The sequence below is a fragment of the Topomyia yanbarensis genome, chromosome 1 (genome assembly GCF_030247195.1).
Source record: "Topomyia yanbarensis strain Yona2022 chromosome 1, ASM3024719v1, whole genome shotgun sequence".
In the NCBI taxonomy this organism is placed as follows: domain Eukaryota; kingdom Metazoa; phylum Arthropoda; class Insecta; order Diptera; family Culicidae; genus Topomyia; species Topomyia yanbarensis.
This window is the reverse complement of record NC_080670.1, coordinates 159,045,086-159,069,146: the sequence shown is the minus strand read 5'-3', so window position 1 is coordinate 159,069,146 and position 24,061 is coordinate 159,045,086. Positions and strand designations below refer to the sequence as shown.

At 39.2% G+C, this 24,061-nt stretch overlaps 2 protein-coding genes across 3 annotated transcripts in view; one reads left to right on the top strand and one right to left on the bottom strand.

Annotated features, from left to right (window-relative positions):
- Window positions 1-19,965, top strand: part of LOC131679010 (lysophosphatidylcholine acyltransferase) — a 68,005-nt gene extending 48,040 nt beyond the window's left edge. The window contains exons 3-9 of one of the 2 annotated variants that reach the window (XM_058959531.1): window positions 3,466-3,671; window positions 4,095-4,362; window positions 4,420-4,683; window positions 4,745-4,898; window positions 17,442-17,546; window positions 17,612-17,747; window positions 17,808-19,965. In XM_058959531.1, the coding sequence (XP_058815514.1) occupies window positions 3,466-3,671; window positions 4,095-4,362; window positions 4,420-4,683; window positions 4,745-4,898; window positions 17,442-17,546; window positions 17,612-17,747; window positions 17,808-17,896 (1,222 nt within the window). In that variant the 3' untranslated portion in view covers window positions 17,897-19,965. The remainder of the gene's footprint in view (window positions 1-3,465; window positions 3,672-4,094; window positions 4,363-4,419; window positions 4,684-4,744; window positions 4,899-17,441; window positions 17,547-17,611; window positions 17,748-17,807) is intronic. The other variant, XM_058959524.1, reaches the window with a different exon arrangement.
- A 648-nt stretch (window positions 19,966-20,613) lies between these two features.
- Window positions 20,614-21,974, bottom strand: LOC131679023 (EP300-interacting inhibitor of differentiation 3). The gene is made up of 3 exons (XM_058959544.1): window positions 21,534-21,974; window positions 20,937-21,452; window positions 20,614-20,881 (listed from the first exon to the last, which is right to left on the bottom strand). Exons 1-3 carry the CDS (start codon window positions 21,849-21,851, stop codon window positions 20,798-20,800), a joined length of 918 nt encoding a protein of 305 aa, XP_058815527.1. The 5' UTR covers window positions 21,852-21,974; the 3' UTR covers window positions 20,614-20,797.
- Window positions 21,975-24,061: the final 2,087 nt, after the last annotated feature.

Here is a 24,061-nt window from a genome sequence, read left to right as displayed (position 1 = left end):
GTTGCGCGCCTTTTTCTGCAAATCTTTGTAGACGCTAAGTGGACTGACACTTTATTCGATTGGGCCATCGCCATAATATTAAAAGACAAGGATTTTTGATAATGTTAATCTACAGGTTTTTGGATCAGGGTAAACAGATATACAAATAAAAACTATCGCTAGAGTAATATTAACATCTTACATCAAAGTACAATGTAGTATACAAATCTTCAATGTAAGATACACGGAAGATATTGGAAATGGTACCTAAAATGAGCATGATAGCTGAATAGTTGAATTATAATGATGGAATATATCAATAGTATTCCCAATATGGTGAATTATGTGAATAGTTTGGAAATGGTTCCGAAGCTTTCTGGAATGTTTATACGGGTAGACATGAGGGTGGGGAAAAAATAGATTCCAGCTCCGAGCAACTTTTTGGATACCATCTGGGTCCTAGAACATCTGTGCAAGTTATTAGCTCGATCCCTGAAACTATATTTTTGCGCCCACTGTTTAAAGTTTACATGAGATTTTATATGGGAAAATTAACTTTCACAAAATAATTCCTCCAGGAGTCGCCCATTGCTTCCTAAAAATAAACCGTTATGTGGGTTTTGTAGGAAATTTAACAAAGAAACAAAGTCTCGAAAACTACAAAACGATCTGACGCTTGAGAAAAAAGTTATTAAGCTGAAACCAATTGATGCTCTAACGATTCATAAAATATTCATTTTTTCTAGCACCACTGTTGTTGGTTGTCCAATTATATGCAATTTTGTTTTGATTTTCTCTTAATGTGTCTAAATCATTTATCTATACTGTTTGGCCACTTCGCAAGAGTTTTGAGGGATAAATTGACTCTTCTTTTGTACATAATAACAGAAAGTTAAAGATTTTGTATATAATTCGACCGTCAGCAGCAGTAATGCTATGAAAAGTAAAGTTTTCATTGATCTTCAGGGCATCAATCGGTAATTGCTTAATAACTTTTTCCACGAACAGCAGATCGTTTCGTGGTCTTCTAGACTTTGTTTCCTTGACAAATTTCCTATAAAATCAGACATCTATTTATTTTTAGGAGGTAACGGGCGACTCTTGGACGAATTAATTTGCAAAAGACGGTTTCCCCATACGAAATCCCATGGAAACTTTAAACCGTGGGCGCAAAAATATAGTTTCACCGTCTGAACTAAAAATTTGCAGAGTTGCTCTGGGAGCTAAATGGGACCCAAAAAGTTACTCGGAGCGAAATTTTATTTTTTTTTCTTGTAACCATGTCCCAGTCTAGTAGTCATATTACTAAAGTGAACTAGACAGTAGAATAAGATGGAGCGTATGAAGTAAGTCACGGGCCAAATCGAATTGGTCAGTGAATTATATTTAGTTACATCATTTGTAGGCTATGGAAACAATTCGTTCGCTATAACTGAACTGGTTTATCGAGAGAAACTGCACTGAAATTCTGTAACTGTAGATTAACCACGATCAGTTCTTCGTCAAGGAAATCGATATTCTATAGACCGAAGGAACACTGAATATGTGAGAATTAATATAATAAAAAAAATTTGAAACTAATAAAATGAATTACAGCTTTGTAGCTGCAACTGACAAGACAGTGTTTGTTTGACCATCGGGAACATAGAAAATAAATTAAAAAATCGTTTTGATGTTTTAATGTTTGGACATTTCGATTCTCGATTCCGTATATAGGGATAAAGATATTTAAACTGAAAAAGAGTCGAATCATCCTTAAGCTAAAGCTTATATAATTGAAACAATTTTTTTTCTTGGAGTGAACTGCAGAGAAACTTTCTACTTGCTACAAATATCTCTTCCGAAGACACTAACGTTATAATTGCTATTGTTTTCGAGATAAAATGAGTTATTTGTGAAAGCATCTTATACAGATTTTTTGCATCTTCAGCTATTTTCTGAATTTTTCGTTTTAATTCTGTTAATTTTTTAGAAAGTTATGAACACTGTTAGCATAGACAACTTTGCAAAAGATGGCAGCGCGCAATCACTTATATCAATTATTATTATTCGTGTTTCTCGGTGAAAATATTTGATTTTCCAAGATCAACACCTCTTAAATGGACGAACAATTAAAATACAAGCTCTAAACGCTGATAAAATCAATTAACATTGGGCAATGGACAGAATCTTATAAGTAGTGGTATGTTACTTTTCATTCATTGAAATATTTTAGTTCGAGTATTCTTGGATGTTTAGAAACTCACACTTAGAGCTTTTGAGAATATTGTGAATTTCGAAAATCACGTGAAAAATTGACGGATGAGTTGAGTATGAATAGTTGATAATCCAGATAGCCGACGCTTTAGTTTGAATAGAATAATATTTTGCAAGCATTCGTGTTATGTCATTAGATTGAACGCAGGTCTGCTTTACTGAATTTGAATAGTTAAAGGATATAAGTGAATGCAATGCGAAATTGATTTGAATAGTTAAGTTGACGTATATATACTAAAACAAGACAAAAGTTTCATTGGGATGCAACATGCAAACAAGACATGGTGTACTTCAAAACAAAATTCGCAGAATATTTTCTTCCTCCCATTCGATCGATTTTGCAAAGAAGAAAACCATCGTATGATAAAGTTCAATACCTAGCATCGCAAACATAGTATCCGATGGATTATCCAGCAATTCAATCACATTTTCAAATAATACGATAGCATAGTTTAATGACTCCAGAATAACATTCATCTTCTATTTTATATCTGCAATTCAAACCATGTCCAATAGTTTAATTGGTAGCTTTTACGGTGTAGGTAGCGCTGTATAAAATCGGTATCTAAATATGTACACAGTGCTTATTGTTCCTAACAAATGCAACCCAAATTCAGCTAACATTCCAATATCACGTTCTACTATTTCACATTTTTTTTCTTTGTCATATCCTAATCTCATTTACATTGGTGCTCTAGTGCTACTGCACAGAACGTGTATGCTTATTTCATTTGGTGCCAAAAGTTCTCATGTTTACTCTACCGAAACGAACGTCATTCTCTTCAGTGTGACCACTTGTGTACATACGATTCACGTCGCCTGCAGTTCGGTGTGTATACCTTAATCTGGTTTGCTTCTTGTGTTCGTAATATGGTCTGCTCTATTTCCAACAATTTGCTTTGATCCTACATACATTTTATATTTCAACGGACAAATTGAACCACTTTAAAGCATTTCATGATTTTCTACAAGCCATTTTCTCTTTTCTTGTTCTTTCTTATTTTGAATCGGCGTGCTTACTTCATCTCAAAAAATAACCACATTTACATAATCTCATTTGCACAAACATCTACCCATGGAAACTACCGAACAAACACATACCTGACACAAACACACCATCACCCTTTCTATGGACCTGACCCATCCAACGCGGACACTGTCGGAAACTGATCTTGTACTGCCGAACTACCGGACCATGACGATACTACATGTACCATCATCTACCGATAGACGAATGAAATGGCTACTCAGCCAGTGTGCCATCGCAATGTATTCTTTCGCCGGCCTCGGTATCATGACACGAGGACGGAAGGCAAGCCGAACCGAAGCGCCTGTCCTGGTGGTTTCCCCGCATAGTTCCTTCCTGGACGCGGTTATCATCTATCTGACAGGACTGACCAGTCCGTTGGTACGAAACGCGGACGCTAATCTCGGAAGTAAGTGTCTTTTTGGTGATCATTGTGTGTAGGCCCGTAGGACAGATTGTTGATTTGGGATAGTAGTGGCATTCTATGGAATTGTACATTTTAGGATGGATTTACTTCCATGTAGGCTTGTATACTTCGAAAGGTAAATGTCATTGTCATATGCTATTGATTTAGCAACGTTGTCTCTCATGAGTGTTCAACTAAAATAACGAAAAATACTCAACGAAACGCAGCATTCATACACTGTAGTAAATAGAACTAAATCAAGTCCCACTAGGAATATAAGATGACAGTTGAAATGTAAAGTGTTTCTAGTTGCTAAAATTGCCCGCTCGAATCTTTGTTTTTTATTGCTACGAAAAGAATAAATTATCGCGCACTAATCTACTTTCTTGTTTCTTCCCCTTGCACGGCACTGAACTCCCCTGTCAGAGCTGATCGATTATGCGCAGCCAATTTACGTGTGCCGTGAGGACCCGAACTCCCGCCAAACCACAATCAAAGAGATAATCGAGCGGGCTAACTCGAAAGAAGACTGGCCCCAGATATTGATCTTTCCGGAGGGTACCTGTACGAATCGAACTTCTCTGATACAATTCAAACCAGGCGCGTTTTATCCGGGCGTACCGATTCAACCGGTTTTGGTGCGCTACCCGAACAAAGTTGATACCGTCACATGGACCTGGGAGGGACCGGATGCGTAAGTAACCGCCACTAATAAATAGTGGACAAATGTATTAATAAGCTTAATTTCCAGACTGCATCTACTGTGGCGAACATTAACACAATTCCATACGTTCTGCGAAATCGAATTCCTGCCGGTGTACTGTCCTAGCGAGGAGGAGAAACGTGATCCAAAGCTGTACGCACGAAATGTGCGGAATCTCATGGCCCGTGAGTTGGGCATACCAATCTCTGACTATACGTTCGATGATTGTAAGCTGATGACGTTCGTTAAAAATGTCAACATGCCATACGCTGCGTTCAGTGTGGATATTGAGAAGCTACGGAAAACACTAGGGTGAGATGTTTTATGAACATAGGTAAAAGAGTCAATAATCAATTATCGGCTTATTTTGTAGGTTAAATAAACAAAACATCGAAGAGCAGATTGTTACCAATGAAGCCAAATTCACAGATGAGAATAGTCATCTGACAATAGAAGAGTTTTCCAGGAAGTTAAATGTTCCAGCTGATGACGAATCAACAAAGAAGCTCTTTCGAATATTTGTGAAGGTAGGTGTAATCGTTGCATTTTGGGGGCTATGGCAACGTAAGGACTTGATCCACACTCACAAAAACGCGATCGCGAGACAAAATGTAAGTTTCTGACAGTTGTCAAGTGAGCACCGCCACAATAGTTGGTTATATACTTTTGCAGGTCAATCAAACCTGTTATTGCACTGTGGCGGATTTCCTTGAAAACCTAACCAAAAGTCGAACATGACTTCGATTAACCTCTGTTTTTGGGGGCTCCAATTAAAATTTTGATTTCAGATTTTCAAAATTCTAAATATCGCAATATTTTCTAAATCTGAGTGAATTTTCCCGTATCGCACCCCAGCAAAGTTGAACAACAGATTAGAATTCATTTTAGGCCACAAAAAAGACTGAAGCTGCTCCAGTTATTCTGACGCAGAAAGCCTAACGAAAAGATCCTGCGCTATTGGAAGAGGATATGAGTTGGGTACAATAAGTTACAGTCAATGACAAGACGAATTTCTTATTGACCACTATAACTGGAGAAGTCGACTCACTGGTTTTAATCGGGGTTATAACTTTCTCTTTTTCCACCATGTCAAGATGTTCTATTGCCTTATTGTGCAATCTATAAGGAACTTTATACGCCCTATTGAATATCGGCGTATCCTCTTTAAGCATCAAATCTGCTTCAAGCCCGATGATCGGTTCCGAAAAATCCCTTTGAAAAAACATTAGAAAACCGCTTCTTGATGCCGGCAACAGTTACATCCTCGCTTTAAAAGATTCAGCAATGTTAACCCTTAACAAACCTGTAAATAATTTCCTCTGCTTTGGGAAAAATTTGTCCAACCAACTCCTACCTAACAAAGGTAAAAACTCATTTTTGCTGTCCAAGACAATCATTTCTGAATTTCTACGCAATCCGCTCAAAACAAAATCAACCATAACATTTTCTTCAATCGACAAACTAGAACCATTTACCATAACTAAGAAGCATTTTTAAAAATCGACTGTAAAGCTCTTTTCCAATCAATCTAATTGAAGAGCCACAATCAATTTCCATTCTCATCGATCGTCCCTGTATCCCACATTTGTGAGACACGCTTTGTTATACACTCCCATCAACAATTTGTCTCTAATAGCTGTATCTTTAAATTCTCCAAACTCACAATATTCTATGCAAAGGCCTGCTAAGCCAAGACAAGTTTCGGCTTCACTGTGTCTTATCGGCATAATCTGAACTCCTGCTCGAACGGGATATCACGTTTGACCAGTCGTTTGATTGAAACACAAAGTGTGCTTTAGTTTTAGGGATTTAGCTTCAAGCAGGCGCTAATCTATCCCGACAAAAAGTTAGTGTCGGTTTCTGATGAGTGATGAGACGACATCGAAACGCACCCATGACTAACACAATATTTTGCCTGCAACTAAGACAAAACTCTCTGCCGTTTCGTTCGGCTCCTGTACCATATTATAATATTTGAATCGTTGGATTAGATTAAGCCTCTCTTTTGATTGTTTGTTTGGTTTATTTAAGAGTGGCTTTAATTTATTATTCATTCGCCACAGAGCCTCTCTTTCAGTTTTTTAATTATAAGTATTTAAGAATTCTAAGCGTAGACAAATCAATATTTTTATCTCCTTAAAAACTACTGACCCACTAAGGGTTATAAAACTTGCTTGATATTGCCCTATGAACACTCTTGTTAACGGTGCTCGGTGGTGATAAAGAATTTGGGAGAGCACTTTGCAGACAGCGTTCAGCAATGTGATTGTTCGGTACAGCAATACAGCTTATCACCTGTTCATAGATGGGACATATTACTGCCTTCATCCAATCCTCTGGTAAAATCTATTCCTAGATCTTCGAAATCACCCAGTGGAGTGCTCTAGCCAATGCCTCTTCTCCGTGTTGCAATAGCTCACAGGGCAGTTTATCATTGCCAGCGGCTTTATTACTCCTCAACCGTTAGTTTTCTTCCTGACTCTCAGGGTAATCCGGTGCTGGGAATCAGTCGTTGACTACGTGTGTCCTCAGGCTGATTCTGGCGCTACTCTTGTTGTCTACTGTTTCGTCATTTAGATGTTCGTCATAATACGGCTTCCACCTGTCGATCACCTTACACTCGTTCGTGACAGGTTCTCATTAGCGTCTCTGCACATGTCAACTTGTGGCACGGAGCTTGTGTACGAGTGATTCACTTTCTTGAAGAATTTACATGTGTCATAAACGCGGTACAGCTTCTCCATCGCCTCGGTAGCCCGATCTTTCTTGTAGGCGCTTTTTTCGTCATAATAGCTGTATTATTCCTAGTTCGCTCTCGTACGGTGCTGCAGTATCCTCACCCTTGCTCCATTGCCTCGACTCCGAGTTCTCGTATCTAGTACAACTTCGGCAGTGTTACCTACCGCGGTTTGTATGTTGCTCATGTCATCCTTAACAGTAGCTGCGTCTAGCTGTTCTTCCGTTGGTAGCGCTGTTTCTAGCTGCTGTATGTTTTCTTCGGCAGCAGGATCGTCTCGTAAATGCTCGATATTGAGCCTTGGCGTCCGTGATCGACGAGTGTTGTACACTGTTGACAGCTCTGGGCGCATGCACATATGTTCACATTGCAGCAGGTGTGAGCATTCGTGATGTCGGAGAAAAATTAGATATCTTTGCGGAGGAAAAAAAATGTTCGGGCTACCATTCTTCGGGAGACTGCGAAGCTCACGTATTATTGGCCGTAGTCATTTGTAACGGTGGGCAGACTGCCTGTTCCGACCACCGGTTTATTGACACAATATGGTCCATCCTGGCATTCATGTCGCCGAAAACAAGCTTAACATCCCGCCGCTGGCAGCTGTCATAAATACACTCTAGTCACGCAAATCTTTCTCGTTCTCGGGTCTCGCTTCGTGGGGATAATGCACGTTGATGGTGCTGTTGTTGAAGAAAGGGCCTTTGATCCTCACTACTCATTGTCATCGATGGAATGTTGCTCGGTTTAAAACGGGTTAATACTTTAATGAACAACAGGCACCGCGTCCTTGAGTTAGTGCATATTATTGACGAAGCCATTGATTTATGCGAAATCGTTGAGGCTCCCGAAGTTTTTTTTATCGAGATAGACCGGTCCAGTTTCAAAACTGCCATTCAGCATCTCTAGCCACTGTTCTAAACACTTTAATCGTTCCTTCTACTTGTCCTATGTGAAACGAAACCCAAAGAGATTCGGAACATTTGTTAATGAGAAACGTAAGAAAATGAATTTTCGTTTTCGAAAGTTTTTGCATGCTATTTTTCAACTGTCGTCAACACTTCTGCAGCATCCTTAGAACAAATACAAACTGTTCTTCAGAAGGTTCCCAAACAGTTTTCAGCCTCAACACAATTAGTTATTGGTAGAAGATGTGAGATGTTACTATGTTTTAATTGCCGCAAGGTTCTACTGTATCGATTTTGTTGGCTATTTTCGGCAAATTTAAAACTAAGAGAAACGAAAGTAATGAAATTGAAAGACGTATAGGTATTCTAGAGTGAATCAGTTATAAACATAGAACGTAAAACTACAGTAGAACCTTGCGGCAATTAAAACGTAGTAACATATGCCAGTGGCGTAGCCAGGGGGGGGGGGGGGGGGTTTGGGGGTCAAAACCCTCCCCAAACCAACATTTATTGGATTGAAAAAAAAATGATGCTTACGAATTTATTTTAATATTCCACAAAATATTTTTGGAAAAATATTCTCTGATCACTACATTGAGAACTGTGTTTAAAGCGTCATGAGAACTTTTGGAAAATTATGGGAAGGGGATCTTGTAACTTATCTCTTAGCCAAAATCCCATAGTTGTCAAATTACTTCAATGTAAAATAAAATAACTGTCTGAATTATTATGAGCTCATTTTTGTAAAGATGCTTCAAAGTATGGATTAGAGACAATTTTTCGAATGGGAATCTAAATTTGAATAGGTTGATTGCATATAAAACATAAGCTTGTTTACCGAAAACTTACATACATTTCAACATTTGCTGAAAATGTATTCTTTTAGATTGTATAGAGTTTAGACAACAATTCAATATGGTTAACAACAAGAATAACATTTCAGAAACTAGTTAAAAGCTGATGTGATTTTGTCTCTAGCAGGTCAGGATCGGTTTTATGAGCATTGGATTTTTGTTGTATTATCAACTATATGAATAGCCTCTTAGCAGGATGCAATGAATGGGGTACTAAAATTTTGTGTGCTACGTACTAGTACTGCAAGTTGTGAGGTTGACTAATAAAGAAAAGTAAAATTAATGCTCGATAAATTTTTAACGGTCACGATCACATTCATTCGAAACTGCCAAATTTCGATGTTAAGTAACATTGAAGAATTTCAAAACGTAAAACTGTTCATCTGCTGATAGAATAATTTTGACGGTTAATCCTCCTAGAAGTAATTATAGACAAAAATTACTCTTCAACCAAATTTGGGTCGAGACTTAATGTCTCCAGCAAAGTTTTCGAAAGTGCTATTTCAAACAACTTTGTCAAAGACATAAATATCCCACATATTCAGAGTATCGAAATATAGTAGAAAAAAATAATTCCCAGATATTAAAAGGACTCAAAAACACAAAGAGTGATTCCATTTTCAGGAGCTAGCATCAATTCGGCGCAAGCTTGGTCCGCCCACCAAGTTAGTGTCGGATTCTGATGAGATGAAGTCGAAACGCAAGTTTCAGTTCCATCCATCCGTAATTTAGTTATAGGTTTTGTGTTCTCAACTCGCAATGATTGTTTCAAACAATGTTATCCGTAGCGCAGAAAAAAAGTTTTCACCTAAATTTTTCTTCACTAAGAAGAAATATAGCAGGCCCAGTCCATTTAAATCCCTATATGTTGAATTCATGTAGCCTTCATATTTTCAACAAAATTGTTTGAAATGACATTATCAAAAACTTTGCTGAAGGCACCATGTCTCTTAATATTTTTGAAAAATTAATTCACCATAATTACCTCTATGAGAGTTAATCACTAAAATTTCTATATCAAAGCAGGCGCTGTTTTATGTTGATAACTTCCCGAAGTTGTCAAACCTTCAAAGTCAAGGATTATTATATTAGGTGATCTTGAACGTTGAAAATTTGAAAGATCATTTATCCCACTTTAAAAGATCGCAATTTTTGACTTCATTGACATATTATACAAGAAAATAATCTATAGAGGATTGAAAACTGTTCCATGTTGATCCTTCTTGTTTGTAGACTGGAATGACATCTGTTAGACTACTTATGTTTTCGAGTTTTCAATAATTTATCAAACTCATATTAAATTTTAGCATTTTTTCAAAAAATTTGCGATTTTCATCAAAACCCCCTCCAAACCAAATTTCTGGCTACGCCACTGATACGAACTAGTAGCTAAATATTCAATTTCTGCTAGCTGAGTTGTGTCATTAATTGCTACCAGCCATCCGTGTGTTCAGAACGAAAAAATCAACAAGTAGTTCAATCACAATGGGATCGGCACTGCACCGATAGCTTGGTGTCGATTGAATGCATACGTCACGGTTTGATGCTAGCAGAAAGGGAAAAGAATGATCGCATGGTCGTTCTAGGCGGGGATTTGTGAAGTTTCTTTTGCCGGCATCGGCGGTAAAACATGATGATGAGTTATGTTCTATCAAAGACCATGCGGTAGACTTGGGTGCAACGCCCAACTCCTACTTAGCAGAAGGCAGACGACACGTCACATTTCCTTTCGATCATGTCCATATGAGCCTACCTAGTCCTAGTTTTCCGTTCTAAGTTTATAACTGATACACTCTAGAATACCTATCCGTCTTTCAATTTCATTGCTTTCGTTTCTCTTAGTCTTAAATTTGCCGAAAATAGCCAACAAAATCGATACAGTAGAAGATGTAAGAGTTGGAATTGGAAAGTTATAACTGTCAACTTTGGCAGGAACCGGCGGGATACTATCTATTGTTCTCACCAGGTACATTGATGCTCTTGGCCGACCTCTAACGATAATACTCAACCTATCCCTTCAAATCGGTATATTTCCTGAAAGCTCTGGAGGTTGTCAGACATGTCATTCAAGAAAGGAAAGAAGCGCGACATTAACGGAGTAAAGTCTGTACTGGGTCAAAACTACTGTTTCGTTATGTAAAGCACTACAGTTGATCAGCATGGTTTTCAACCATGGTCGTTCCACTGATACCAACCTTACGCAGTTCACCGTATTCTATCTACGAATCTCAAAGCTGATTTCGATCGCATTAATCATCAGATACTACTGTTAAAACTGCGACGCTTGGGAGTCTCACATAATCCTTTCCGATGGTTCATACCTCACTTTTTGTGAAGCTAGGTAATATGGAATCTCATAGGTTTACTAATTTGGAGTTCCTCAAGGCAGCAATACGGGCGCATTGCTCTCCGCGATCTTTTTCAACGTTGTCTGTTTTGTACTTCCTTCGGAATGTTGCCTAGTTTATGCGGATGATCAGAAACCTTTTCTGAATATACTGCCTAGCCTCAGTTTTTTAGTGTTACAAGAGCCCATCAACAGATCTGGTGAATACTGCTCTCTAAATTTGCTGATCATAAGCGCAACGTAGTGTTATGTGGTCAGTTTCACTCGCAGAACTAATCCAATCAACTAGACATACCAGATCCACGGTGTACGTCTTCAGAGAGCAAATTTAGTTAAGAATCTCTGAGTGCTAGTCGACTCGACCTTTCTCGATCACTATACTATATATAATCGCAGGTCAGTACCATGTTCTATGTGATTGTCGATCTACATGAGACTTACATCTGATTATAGGTAGACTATTTTGGTATTATTTCGAAGGCAAACCGCAACTTGAGTTTTTTTTTGTCCAGATTGCAAATGAGTTCCGTAAAAGCGAAAGACCCAAAGACTAAAACCTCTATAATCAAAATAAAAAAATGAGTTCCGTGACCAGTACTACTTGCGGTCACTTTATTATCAGTTAGTACGATCAGTTCTTGATACACAGAACATTGCATATTTAACTCAGGCGTTTATTCTACAGCCCAAAATGCACTTCCGATGCAATTTTCACACTACTCCTACTGCGCTGTTAACCTTAAATTACGTAGGTGTTTACAAGGTATTTGTCCTACAAGCTAGATATACGTAAATCTCTCGCCAACCTATTTGAACGACTCAGTACAAAAGAATTTCTTCAAATGTTCAAAGACAAGTTCAATCTCGCGTGCAGCTATTTTCAAAATTGAAAATTTGATTCAAGCTCAACTGTCCACTGTTTTGAGGAAAAAGGACATAATTTATCATAGACATAAGCACGCACCAAAATTTACAGCGAAACAGCTCGAAAAAATACCAATTTGCTGCCATACACTTCACCGTAAACACTTTTCGAATGAAACATTTAGCATTTTGGATGATGTGTCGTATTCTACAATTACGCACCATGAATAAGGTGGGAACGATGACTATTACACTGACAACATTGAAGCAACACCACACAATGTTAAGTATGCCGGCAAATCGAAATTAAAGCGTGGGTATGTCCATTTCTGATAAGGGTGTTTCAGTGGCTCTGATTCGTCCAAAAAAGCTAAAGTGGCCGATGCAGATGTTTATATCAGTGAATGCTTGCCGGAGTTGAAGCAATTTATCAAAAAATATCATGGTCGCACAACATTTTGTGGCCGGATCTTTCAAGCTGTTTTTATGCGATGAATAGATAAAAAATTGTTTATTTATTTAATTTTGTTTATTTCTTCGATCTTCGGCAGATATCGTACAGATGAAGTGTAAATGACTTATTGTTATAGTGTTAAAAGCTTATAATCGCTGATTTATAACTAGATTTAATAATATGATAGTCAAAGAGTTCGGAAGTTTCGTTAAATTTGCGGTTTCATCTATCTACCGGATTATTCTGGCCTATGCTGTACGGTGCCTAGGAATCCATAAAAGCGGTCGGTTTCTTATAACATTCTTTGCAAGATGGTACGATGTGTCTCAAGCGTTGGTACATTTAGTAGCATTTTTTTATTTTATCTATATTATGTTACATCAATTAATTTGATAAAATCTGGTAAACAATTCTTCTCCATAGCACTCGGTTCGCGGCTGCCTCTCTCCAATCACGGTTGCGTCAGATGCCTTCCAGATCTTGCTGCACCTGATCAGCCCACCTATCCCGCTGTGCTCCTCGTCGTCTTGTACCTGCAGGATTTGAGTAGAACACAATTTTAGCAGGATTGTTGTCCGGCATTCTCGCAACGTGTCCTGGTCATCGTATCCTTCCGTTTTTGGCCACCTTATGGATACTTGGTTCGCCGTAGAGCCTGGCGAGCTCGTGGTTCATCCTTTGCCTCCACACACCGTTCTCCTGCACGCCGCCAAGGATAGTCCTAAGCACACGGCGCTTGAAGATTCCAATTGCTTGCAGGTCCTCCTCGAGCATGGTACAGGTTTCGTGCCCGTAGAGGACCACCGGTCTTATCAGCGTTCTGTACATGGTACATTTTGTGCGTGGGTGGATTTAAGTAGGTACGACTTCCATTGATGATGCGTCTTCGGATTTCTCGACTGTTATTATCAGCCGTTAGCAGAGATCCGAGGTATATGAATTCATCCACTACATCGAATACATCCCCGTCGATCGTAACACTGCTTCCTAGGCGGAATTTTTCCCCTTTCGGTCCTTCCTATCAGCATGTATTTGTTATAGATGCGTTCACCACCAATCCAAGTTTTGCTGCTTTTCAAATGTTGTCCCAATAAGGTCCATGTCATCCAAAAAGCATACAAATTGGCTGGATCGTGTAAAAATCGTGCCTCGGTTGTTAAACTCGGCTCTCCGCATAACATTGTCTAGTGCAATGTTAAACAACAGGCACGAGAGATCATCCCTTGTCTTAGTCCCCGGCAGGTTCCGAATGGGCTTGAGAGTTGACCCGATATCCTCACACAGTTTCGCACTCCCTCCATCGTCGCTTTAATTAGTCTTGTGAGCTCCCCGGGGAAGCCGTGTTGGTTCTTAGTTTTTCATAGCTCTGTGCGGTTGATGTTATCGTATGCCGCCTTGAAATCGACGAACAGGTGGTGTGTTGGGACCGTGTATTCACGGCATTTCTGCAGGATTTGCCGCACGGTGAAGATCTGGTCTGTTGTCGAGCGCTTGTTGACAAAACCGGCCTGATAACTTCCCACGAACTCATTTGTAATAGGTGGTAGGCGTCGGAAAATAACCTGGGATAACACTTTGTAGGCGGCATTCAGGATGGTGATCGCTCTATAGTTCTCACATTCCAGTTTATAGCCCTTCTTATAGATGGGGCAAATAACCCCTAGCTTTCACTCCTCCGGTAGCAGATCAGATTCGCAGATTCTGACTATCAGTGTGTGTGCAGACAAATGACCAGCCTTTCCTGGCTCATTTTGATGAGTGCAGATCCAATATCATCCTTACCAGCTGCTTTATTGTTCTTGAGCTGTTAAATGGCATCTTTAACTTCCCCCAGCGTGGGAATAGGTGGTAGATTCTGTGATTACCTCTAAACGTTCGCACCATTGATCCTTCCCAGCAAATCCCCTGCAACACTACTATGCCGAACTCGCGATCCTTCAATGCATCGGAAAGTATACGGGTGCTTCCGATGAAGTTGAGAGACCTACAGTTCCACGTCCCGAGTTTCCAATCGGTAGTCCTTATTCTTTGTCTTGGTCTTCGCCGATTGTACCGGTCCGTATAATTTCGTTGATTGTTCGTTATTTGATTTTTTATGGCTGGCTTACAAGGCCTGACACCAACCCCATAAATTGCCCGGGGACCATGGTGCATAGTTTACCTTAGAGTCCCTCGCTAACACTCGGACGATGTTGTGGGCCGCTTCTAACATTGAGAACAGACGCTCCGCTCCAAGAAGCAACCCCCCCTCCCTCCCTGTCTGCGTACGACCACAGATTCTACGGGGGTTGGTTACCCGATCTCCACTATAGTTGCTCGTTGCCCGGCCAGTACCACGCGTGGAGTCTATTTTATTCAAGCAGATACGCAATACCCAGCCATTTACCAACCAATTTAGCAGCATACATATCTTTTTATACGGTGACAGACGGATAGGGTCGTTTCATGGCAGTTTTCTTAAAGCAAACCGTACAAAGCTTCTTTGAACACGCCCTAGTGAAGACATCCTCGAAATCAGCAGTGTTTCATTACAAAAACCCAATGTCGCAAAAAATTTAGCCGTGAGGTGGTCCGCAAAGAGAAATTTGCTGTCAAATAACACTCCCAGGTCACGGATAGATTCCACGCTTTCGATGACACACCCTTGAAGGGTATGTTCGCAGCGCCTAAGAGTTGTCGAGCTCCCGCAACTTATCACCTTATATTTATCGACGTTGATCTGCATTCCATTCAGCGAGCACCACTCTTCAACATTGACTATATCCTCTTGGAGCGCAATTGAATCGAGTCCCGAAGCAATTGAGGGAAAGATTTTCAGATCATCTGCGTAGAGCAGGTTTTCAGACTTGATGTGGGTGCAGAGATCGTCGATGAATAATATAAAGATAAGTGGCCCTAGGTGACTTCCTTGAGGGACACCGGTTGGTGTTTCAAATACGCTTGAGCAAGGATGCAAAATGCCTACCTTTTCCACGGCTGTAATTTTTCTGCCTACATTCTCATTTCTCTCTCGATGCTGCTGTCATTCGCTAGTGAAGGACGCCCAGCGCTGTACGGCTGCCTGTGTGTAAAGCAGTAACATGACAGAAAACTACTGTCCCCAGTACAGCCACCAGACGCGAGCGGTACAGCTTCTCTTTCCTTATTTTACATTTTTTAATATTTTCAATCTTTTTAATATTTTTATTCAAAAATGACTACAATGAATGCGGCTCATTTACGCCACGGCCGGCATCAACGCTTTCGTGTGCGGGACTCTCCCTTTGACTATGCAGAGAAAAATGTACAAAGCGAGAGAACAAACTTTACTACGCCACACTCTCACCGAGCAGTCGGAGTACAGCAGCAAAACAAAAATGTATTCTACTGCTGTACGGCAAAATGTACTCGGTTTGGTTACTGTTTTGGCAAGAGCTGTAGTGATGCGTCGCTGTAGCGGGCTGTACGGCTTGTGCAAATGTAAATATATCGAAAAAAATGTAGTTTATCGGTACCGTTGGCATCCCTGCGCTTGAGCCTGTGGTACCGATTCTAGCAAAAGCGGATCGTTCAGAAAAGTAAGATTGTAGCCATCTGGTTACCCACGGAGGAAATCCTAGTCGCTGCAATTTCATAATTGCAATGTTGTTCGGCACTTTGTCGAATGATTTAGCGAAATAAAAATATATTGACAACGCTCCAAACGTGCCAAAAGCACATCACATTGAAACTGGACTGTTTGGACTGTTATCAAACGTTATCAAACGTACGACAAGGGCTCCAAACGAGCAGCAATTACTTTCTCGAATGAAGCGAAGTTTTAATGAAATCGACATCAGCTCCGTCCAAAACCTAATTCGAAATGTTCGTCGAAAATAAAAAAAATAAAGAATCTTCTTCCAAACATACGATGACAGTCACGTGTAAGATCTGCAAACATACACTCTTTAATTTGTAGGTATGGTTCAAACTACACTAAGAAAAATTGTATGGTAACCCTTACCATATGAGGAGGTTAATTCGAATTTGAAAGTATAGTGATTTTTAGCCGACTACAACATTAGTTGACATTAACTATATGCATGTTCAAGTTTACTATACATGGGGTTTTTGGGGAAAGTCAGCCATTCTTTATTTTAATTCGGAATAAATAATGTCATCCTTACTTCCGGTTTCAACACAATGCAAATCATTTCAAATGTGACCGAATCGAAGAATGTCGTTCGATGGAAGTGGGAACGAGTAGAACGTTTGAAAAGATCAAATCAATAAAAAAAAGTTAAACTTTTCTGGGGAATGACTTTCTGGGAGATGGTGCATTCTGGGGTATGGAATTCTGGGGAATGGTACATTCTGGGAAATGACTTTCTGGGGAGTAGTATATTCTGGGGGATGAAATGCTGGGGAGTGGAATTCTGGGGAATGACTTTCTGGGGAATAATTTTCGGGGGAATAGTATACAATCGGTATTATCATACTCATGGTCGAAACTACTATTTTGACGAATAGTTAAATGAACCAGAAATGCCCGGTCAGTAATACTATATTTTTTTCCTCAGTGTATGATTATATGAAATCAGCATGATTCGTACGCTCGTATTCGAAATGTGTTTAAACCTACAAATACTATTTCAAATGAAACCAGCGACTAAATCACATTACATTAAGCAAATGTTTATAGGGGCGAATCCGTATATGCAATGCAACTGGAGCGCAGGTGTCAAACTACCTGAGTTGAAAGTTTATCATCTGTGGTTCGACCCTGGGGTCTACCTAATCTTAAATATTTGTCCATGAGCCGGTTTGTTCATCCACGCTTGACTTTTAAAACAGATTCATCGGTGCGTTAAACCTGATTTAAAAGTTAAGTGGGGGTGAAGAAATCGGGTATAAGCAGAACATTAATACATAATTCCTGATTTCATTCTAGCCACCCCGCATGGACGCGATTGACTTTAGGGAATATCTACTGTTATCGCTATTTCTGGTTACGCTGTACTCACCTAAACTAAATTTTGTTAAAATGTTATTCCAGGTAACTATGTTCTCTTAAAAGTTCCAGGCGTTTTTTCTTTAATGTTTATTTTTAAATATTTCCAGCTGTATGGCGAAAATGGTCAAGTTTCTAGACAGTCATTTTTTGATACACTTCAGTACCTAATAAAAATAAGTCCACAAGAGGTGGATGCTGTTTTCGTGACGGCAGATGATGGAAATTTGGGCAAAATTTCCTTCGGTAATTCGGTGATTACAGCTCTACTGCATTTTACAATACAGAGTCCTTTCTACATTTCAGAACAATTTACCAAAGTTTTAGACAAGTATCCAGCAATCCACAAGAAGCTACTGAAAAATAACGACCCAAACAACTTAAGGCTTACCTAACTCCGTACTATCGTCCAATAACTTAGCCCATCAAGGATGTAATATATCATTGTTTAAGATTGAAACCAATCGATGCCAGATGGTCCTCTAGAAGGGGTTCTACAGGAGAGAACAGAAAAACTCAGACTACCTTGAAATAATATTTATTATTTATGTTATGTTCGGCATGATAGATGAGTTTATCCACTACACTTTAATGCAGAACCTTCTTCCTCTCGAAAGTGTTCGAAACACGGTCATCAAACATACTGTGAAGGGTATCTGAATATCTTCCGGTAGCATTAGTGTTTAATTTCAAAATGGGTAGCCAATTTACTTAGAAACAAAAAGAACTGAAGTTAAAAAATATGCTTGATAATACAGAGTGAAAAGTGGTTCTATGTTATAATAAGCTTGTAAATATCATTGTGTTTGAATGCCCATATATTTTTCAATTTCCGCAACGCCGCCCTAAAGTTCTCAGCGCATTGTCCAAATTGAATAATTCGAATGGATAGTAATTTGCATATTTTGTTTTCTTTTTCTGCGAATCTGATTTGGAGAAAACTTATGATAGTCTCATCTCATATTCTTTCAAAGGTGTGAGCTTAAGGGTTTGTTTGGAAGATAATATTCACATTTTGTCAAATAACCAAACAAAACAAGAACGGGCTGATTAACCTTGCCGACGCAAATTGCCTTTCGAATATAACGGGAATACTCTTGATGAAATCGGGCTTGGAACCCAATGCTTTCATCCGTTTCAGATAACAATTTAGGACATTTCCCACCTTATTAAGACCTAACCAATACCACCTGCAACAATGGAAAGCAATGAGTTCAGTAGCAGTGCAGCGTCAAGTCGAATTCTATCATCAACATGTGTTCCCATTATAGTTAACAGAAAGCAGGTTGTTTAGAAATTAATTCAAGGCAATTGAGAAAATTTCCTTCTTATGAGTATTCTAAATTGATTGATAATTGGAAACGACGTTTCTTGTCGTATCGCCGCCGGGGAAATATCAGTACATGTAATAATCTATAATGCCATTGACATTGGAGCTTATATAGATTGGAAAATAAATATAAATTCCTATTCTCAGTACCGGTAAAGCCCGATTCAGATGGTACATCAACACCCGTCAACGGATAACGAAGTGGATAACGAACGTCAACGTCGTCACCGTTCCGTCAGCTTAAGTTCAATGCATTTCTCGTATACCCGTTCAAACGTTCCGTGCCGTTGAAGTTGTGTATGAATTCCTCCATTTAATCGCATGTAACTAATTTTGACGTTCCTATGACGTTCTGTACCGGTGACGGAGCCTGATGTATCGTGTGAATCATACTTAATGCGAGGGCGTAAATTATTAGGTGAGTTTGTGGAGATAACCTGAGAGACGGGTATTTATACGTCCGCAATTTTCGTTGCATCGAGATTTGGAAGTTCTAACAAAGAGAACAAACGTCACAGAAAAATGTAAGAAACACGTGTAAGAAATGTAACGTGTTTTAAACTCAAACATCCAAATTTTATATTCTGCTAGTTTGTCCCGGTAAACGTGCGATAGTGATATACGCAACCTCGCAAAAGGTGGCATTATTAGTTTTAAACGTAACGAACGTTAAAAAAAATCTATGATTGGTTTAGCGGTTGGCGTTCAGGAAATTTGAATTATAACTAAATTATATTTTTCTAAAACATTTTTATTGGCTTATATATACTTTTGTTTGTCGATAATAAGTACCAAACACATCAAACAAACTTATCAATAACTATAAATAACTTCAGAATCGGACATTTTGTTTTTATCTCATTTTATATTTGAAAAAAAATTGATGTTTACCAGGTAAAATGTAAATCTAAAAACTGAAATACTGCAAAGTTATTTTTGTAGGTGATAAACGAAAGCTGTTTTAAACCACCTTCCAAGTGAAACTTGAATAGTGCTGTACTTATTTGGAGTCGCAACTGCTCTTTGTATGTGATGATTGATGAAACAACATTAATTTAAGATAGATCTGTCAATGTGTAGATGATGGAGTTTAGATGTTGAAGTAAAATAAAATAAAGATCTTTTGAAAAATAATATTGTTCAATACATGCCACTGGAACATAGCCGAAATGTCGTAATTTTTCTAAACGAGAAAAAAAGTTCTGGCCAGTACTACCAGTGCCACACGTTCTCTATAGATCAAAATCTGTTTTATCACATGTCCATCTTTCACAATTATACGACGAACGACCTTCAGGGTTAAAGCCAAATGAACAAACAATTTTTAATTATCAAAGCGTGAAATTGAAATGAAGATAATTTCGCGGTCTTTCAAAAAGTTGTAATAATGGTTAAACGCTATTTATTTCAAGCAAGCAAAAATCAGGGACATTGGGCGTTGCAATTGATTCTTAACATGAGAGGTATTCGCAGTCACATCAAGGCAATTTCCTTCTAGTCACTAGGTGACGTGATTGTGAGAATAGGGCCCGAGATTCGCAATTCTATGAAACAACATAAAGATTGTTGTGAACGTTAGAAATATTTACAGAAATCCGAAGGACCTTCGCGCTAATAAATCACATTATTGCTTTAATTTTGCAGATAGCGGTAAATGCTCGAAGGAAAAATATCTAAAAAGTAAGCTCAAGATAAAATCTTTTGAATTAAAACGTAAATAAGCATCTGATTGTGATGCTACTTTTTAAATAATATCGAAATAAACACTACACATACGAGACATTAGTTCAACTGCATATTTATTTAAAGTTAATGACTTAAATGTAATTGTACTGTACCATAAATTCAACATTGCACATCCAATTCAACGAAAAACAATTCACGAGTACAATCGTCAAACAGTGGAAATGCGCCAACAGGTAGATAAACGTATCATTTTTTTGTAGTTAAACTAGATGCGTATCCTCTACACTTGAGATTGCGTTGCGTCAAGCTCCTCGCGGTTCAAAAGCAGCATCGCTTCGCTGATCCCAAAGCGTTCGACCATATCCTATAATGACCACACGTCAGCGATAGTAGAAAAAGAAATAGTACGTGAAACTCACCCTCCACTTCCGTGGGTTCAAACCAAGAATGGCTTGAGTCGTCTCGTTCATTCGCTGGGCCTGTTCGTTCTCCTTCTGGGTGGTTGGCCTAACGACTGGTTCATGATCGTCGTCATTCAGCAGAGCAACTCGACCGTCCCGAATGAGAAATGATATCTGGAATGCATTGTCGACCGTGTTCATAAAATCCTCCGGGTCGATAATGAGCTCATAGTATGGAATTGGCGTCTGACGACGCTCATAAATGTGCACAATTTGATTGAAAATTAAGTTTAATTTCTGGGCGCTTTTTTCTTTCTTTTGTAGTTTGTCCACCGTTTCTGGTTTCAGGGCTTGCCCGAAATTCGTTTTCTGACGTTGGGCTCGCTGCCTGGCTTCCTTCTGGACGACGACAGGTTCTGGTTCGAATGCGCCGTATAACGACTGGCTATGTTTGGTCATCCGAAAAACGGAGGCTGCCTCACGGGTAATTTTGTCCCAATTCTCAACACCTTGTTCTGTATCAAACTGCGACAACTGAAATAGGATAAAAATACAGTTTTACTTTTTGAATTCTGTCAACATAAGAAGCAGTGCTTCTAAAGTATACAAACTAACAATAACAGCCACCAGTTCATCGTCGGAGAACTCCGAGTTGCCCATTTTCTGCATTGCAGCATGTACAACGTCGTGACTCATCTTGAGCACTTGGGCATCCATGAGAACCTCGGTTGCATTTTCCGCTCGGTCTTTTATACGGCCCTCATTTTGAAGTGCGTTGGAAGCCTCCAAGATGTTAGTAACCGCCTGGAATGTTTCTACTGGATCGGCCGTTTCTGCTCGCAGTCCAAGCTGAGCACCTTCTTCGAGTAACTGCTTGTACTTTTGCTTTCGCAGCGAGCGCTGCATTTTGGTCTGAATTTCTTCAAGATCCATTTTAACAGAACCTTTGCTTTATTTTTGAGCGAAAATTTATTAAACCTTAATTGACTATCGACTAGAACTTGTAAGAATAAAAAAGCAAAATAAGAGCGCGCACAAATCAAACACACCAAAACAAAAGTGATGTTTTGAAATTGAAGCCAACGTCAAAGATGCCAGATATTTTACAATTTCCGAGTAATTTATGAGAAGGGCCGGAAAACCAAAATATGTCAAAATTTACTTCGTGTGAACGAACCCCGATAGGGTTGCACCGACTCTTATGCCCCGTCAAACCATTCGGAATTTGATTCGGAATCCTGAATGGAACCAGCATGGATTCCAGCTCAAATGCAATAACCGATTGAGTCAGAATCGCTTGTTGCATTTGAGTTGGAAACCATACTGACATTCAGAAATCCGAACCTGTTTCGGAATGAGTTTACCTGCCTGGGTGGGAGTTCAACATGGGCGCCTCCCGATGCAACACCCGATTAAATATAACCGACGAAATCTGCTGAAATCGGTCTATTTCAACCAATTGAATCGATCGATTAGTTGGTAGTTTAAAACTGGAACCAGATTTACACAGATGAAATCTGGTGAATAATATTCGCGATCTAAAGCTGGATGTAGACCGCAAGATAGCATGAAAGTGCAATAATGATGTTTTTATTTTCAACTGTCAAAACATATTGAAAATTAAATTTTGAAATTCAGAAAATTCAATCAAAATTATAATCAAATGTGATTTCATCTAATGCACAGAAAAATTGACGAAGAAAATATGTTTCCTACGTTTGAAAAAATATCTTGATGGTAAATTTCTTGATACACCACTAAGAATTCGTTCTTCCGGTTTCAGTTTATGCTAAAGTGAAATTTAGAGATTAAAAATCTCAATAAAAACACGATAGTGGACGAAAATCACTGGATTAAAGAGTGCAGGTATTGAAAGTCGAGGTTATCCACTGATAAATCCAATTTCTAAGTAAACATTTCCCGTATCTGAAACAACCGACCTAACCTCAACAATACAAAAATAATTCCGGATCTCAATAATTCGCAATAAAATATCGAGTTCGACTGAATGTTTTGGTGCCAAACGAAAGAACGAGTTTTTTCTTATCACCTGTAATTAAATTTTTTGTGGAACTATGTATTGTTTATCTTAAAACAATTAAAATAGTACAACCGTCCTACATAATCAATGCAAGAAAATATTTTTATCTTCATTTGACTGGTACCAATAATGAAATCTAGTTGGCGCGTCGACCGGATAAGTTTCACGTTTGAGAGCCAATGATGGCGAAAATTGTTCACCGACGAAAACCAACTTAGTTACTTAATTAATCGGTCGACCCCTAAGCATCCGATTTCGTCAGTCGACTGGGAAATTTATCAACTGTCAAATTTTCTGTATATAGAAACGTGTATCAGTATGTGTGCAAACATAGCGACGCGTGGCAGGTGCGGCTAGGTTGGACCTTCATTACCTCGTGATTTACGAACCGTACGCTTCCTATTGAAGGAAATAGAGCAAAAGCTTGATCCGGAATCGGATCATACGTAGGAAAAAAGGCCCGTTTCACGGACCTGTACAGCAGGATTAGTACATTTCTCGCCAAACATATGATTACGGCTTAAAAGCCAACTGTCAAAATTCTCTTTGAAAGGAAATTCCGGACAAACCTCTGACTGAGAATTAACTCCAGGAATTAATGCTTCGGAATATCAAGAATAGTGGCATTGCTGCCGGACTGGAAGGGCGACTTTAGCAGGTCGTTCAACACTTGGCGCACCTTTTCCTCGGTTCAGTTCTGAGCTAACTGAAAGCCCAGCATCTGATACTTTGACATTTGTCACAATATGAAAGGGGGAACTTGAGCATTCAAAAGAATATTTCTTTTGCAATGGCCAAGCGTCGAAGCGGGTCGTCGAGACGCCTGTGTAGCATTCGCCGTGTTCTACTCGGAACCACTGGACCGAGCTCGGATCCCTATCGGGAAGCTCGTGAGCAGATTAATTCCATCGCCGGGGATCAGATCGCGTAGGTTGCCTGAAGCACAAGCGGTGAGTCGTCCATCCGGAATCGCCGGATCGATCTCGAAACCTACTGCTTGTCTCGTTGAGTAGGATAGATGCACTACCGAGTCGGAGTAGTTTAGATTCACCACCGGGGATTATCCGTGTGGATCGGTATGAAACTAAGTATTGGGAGAAAT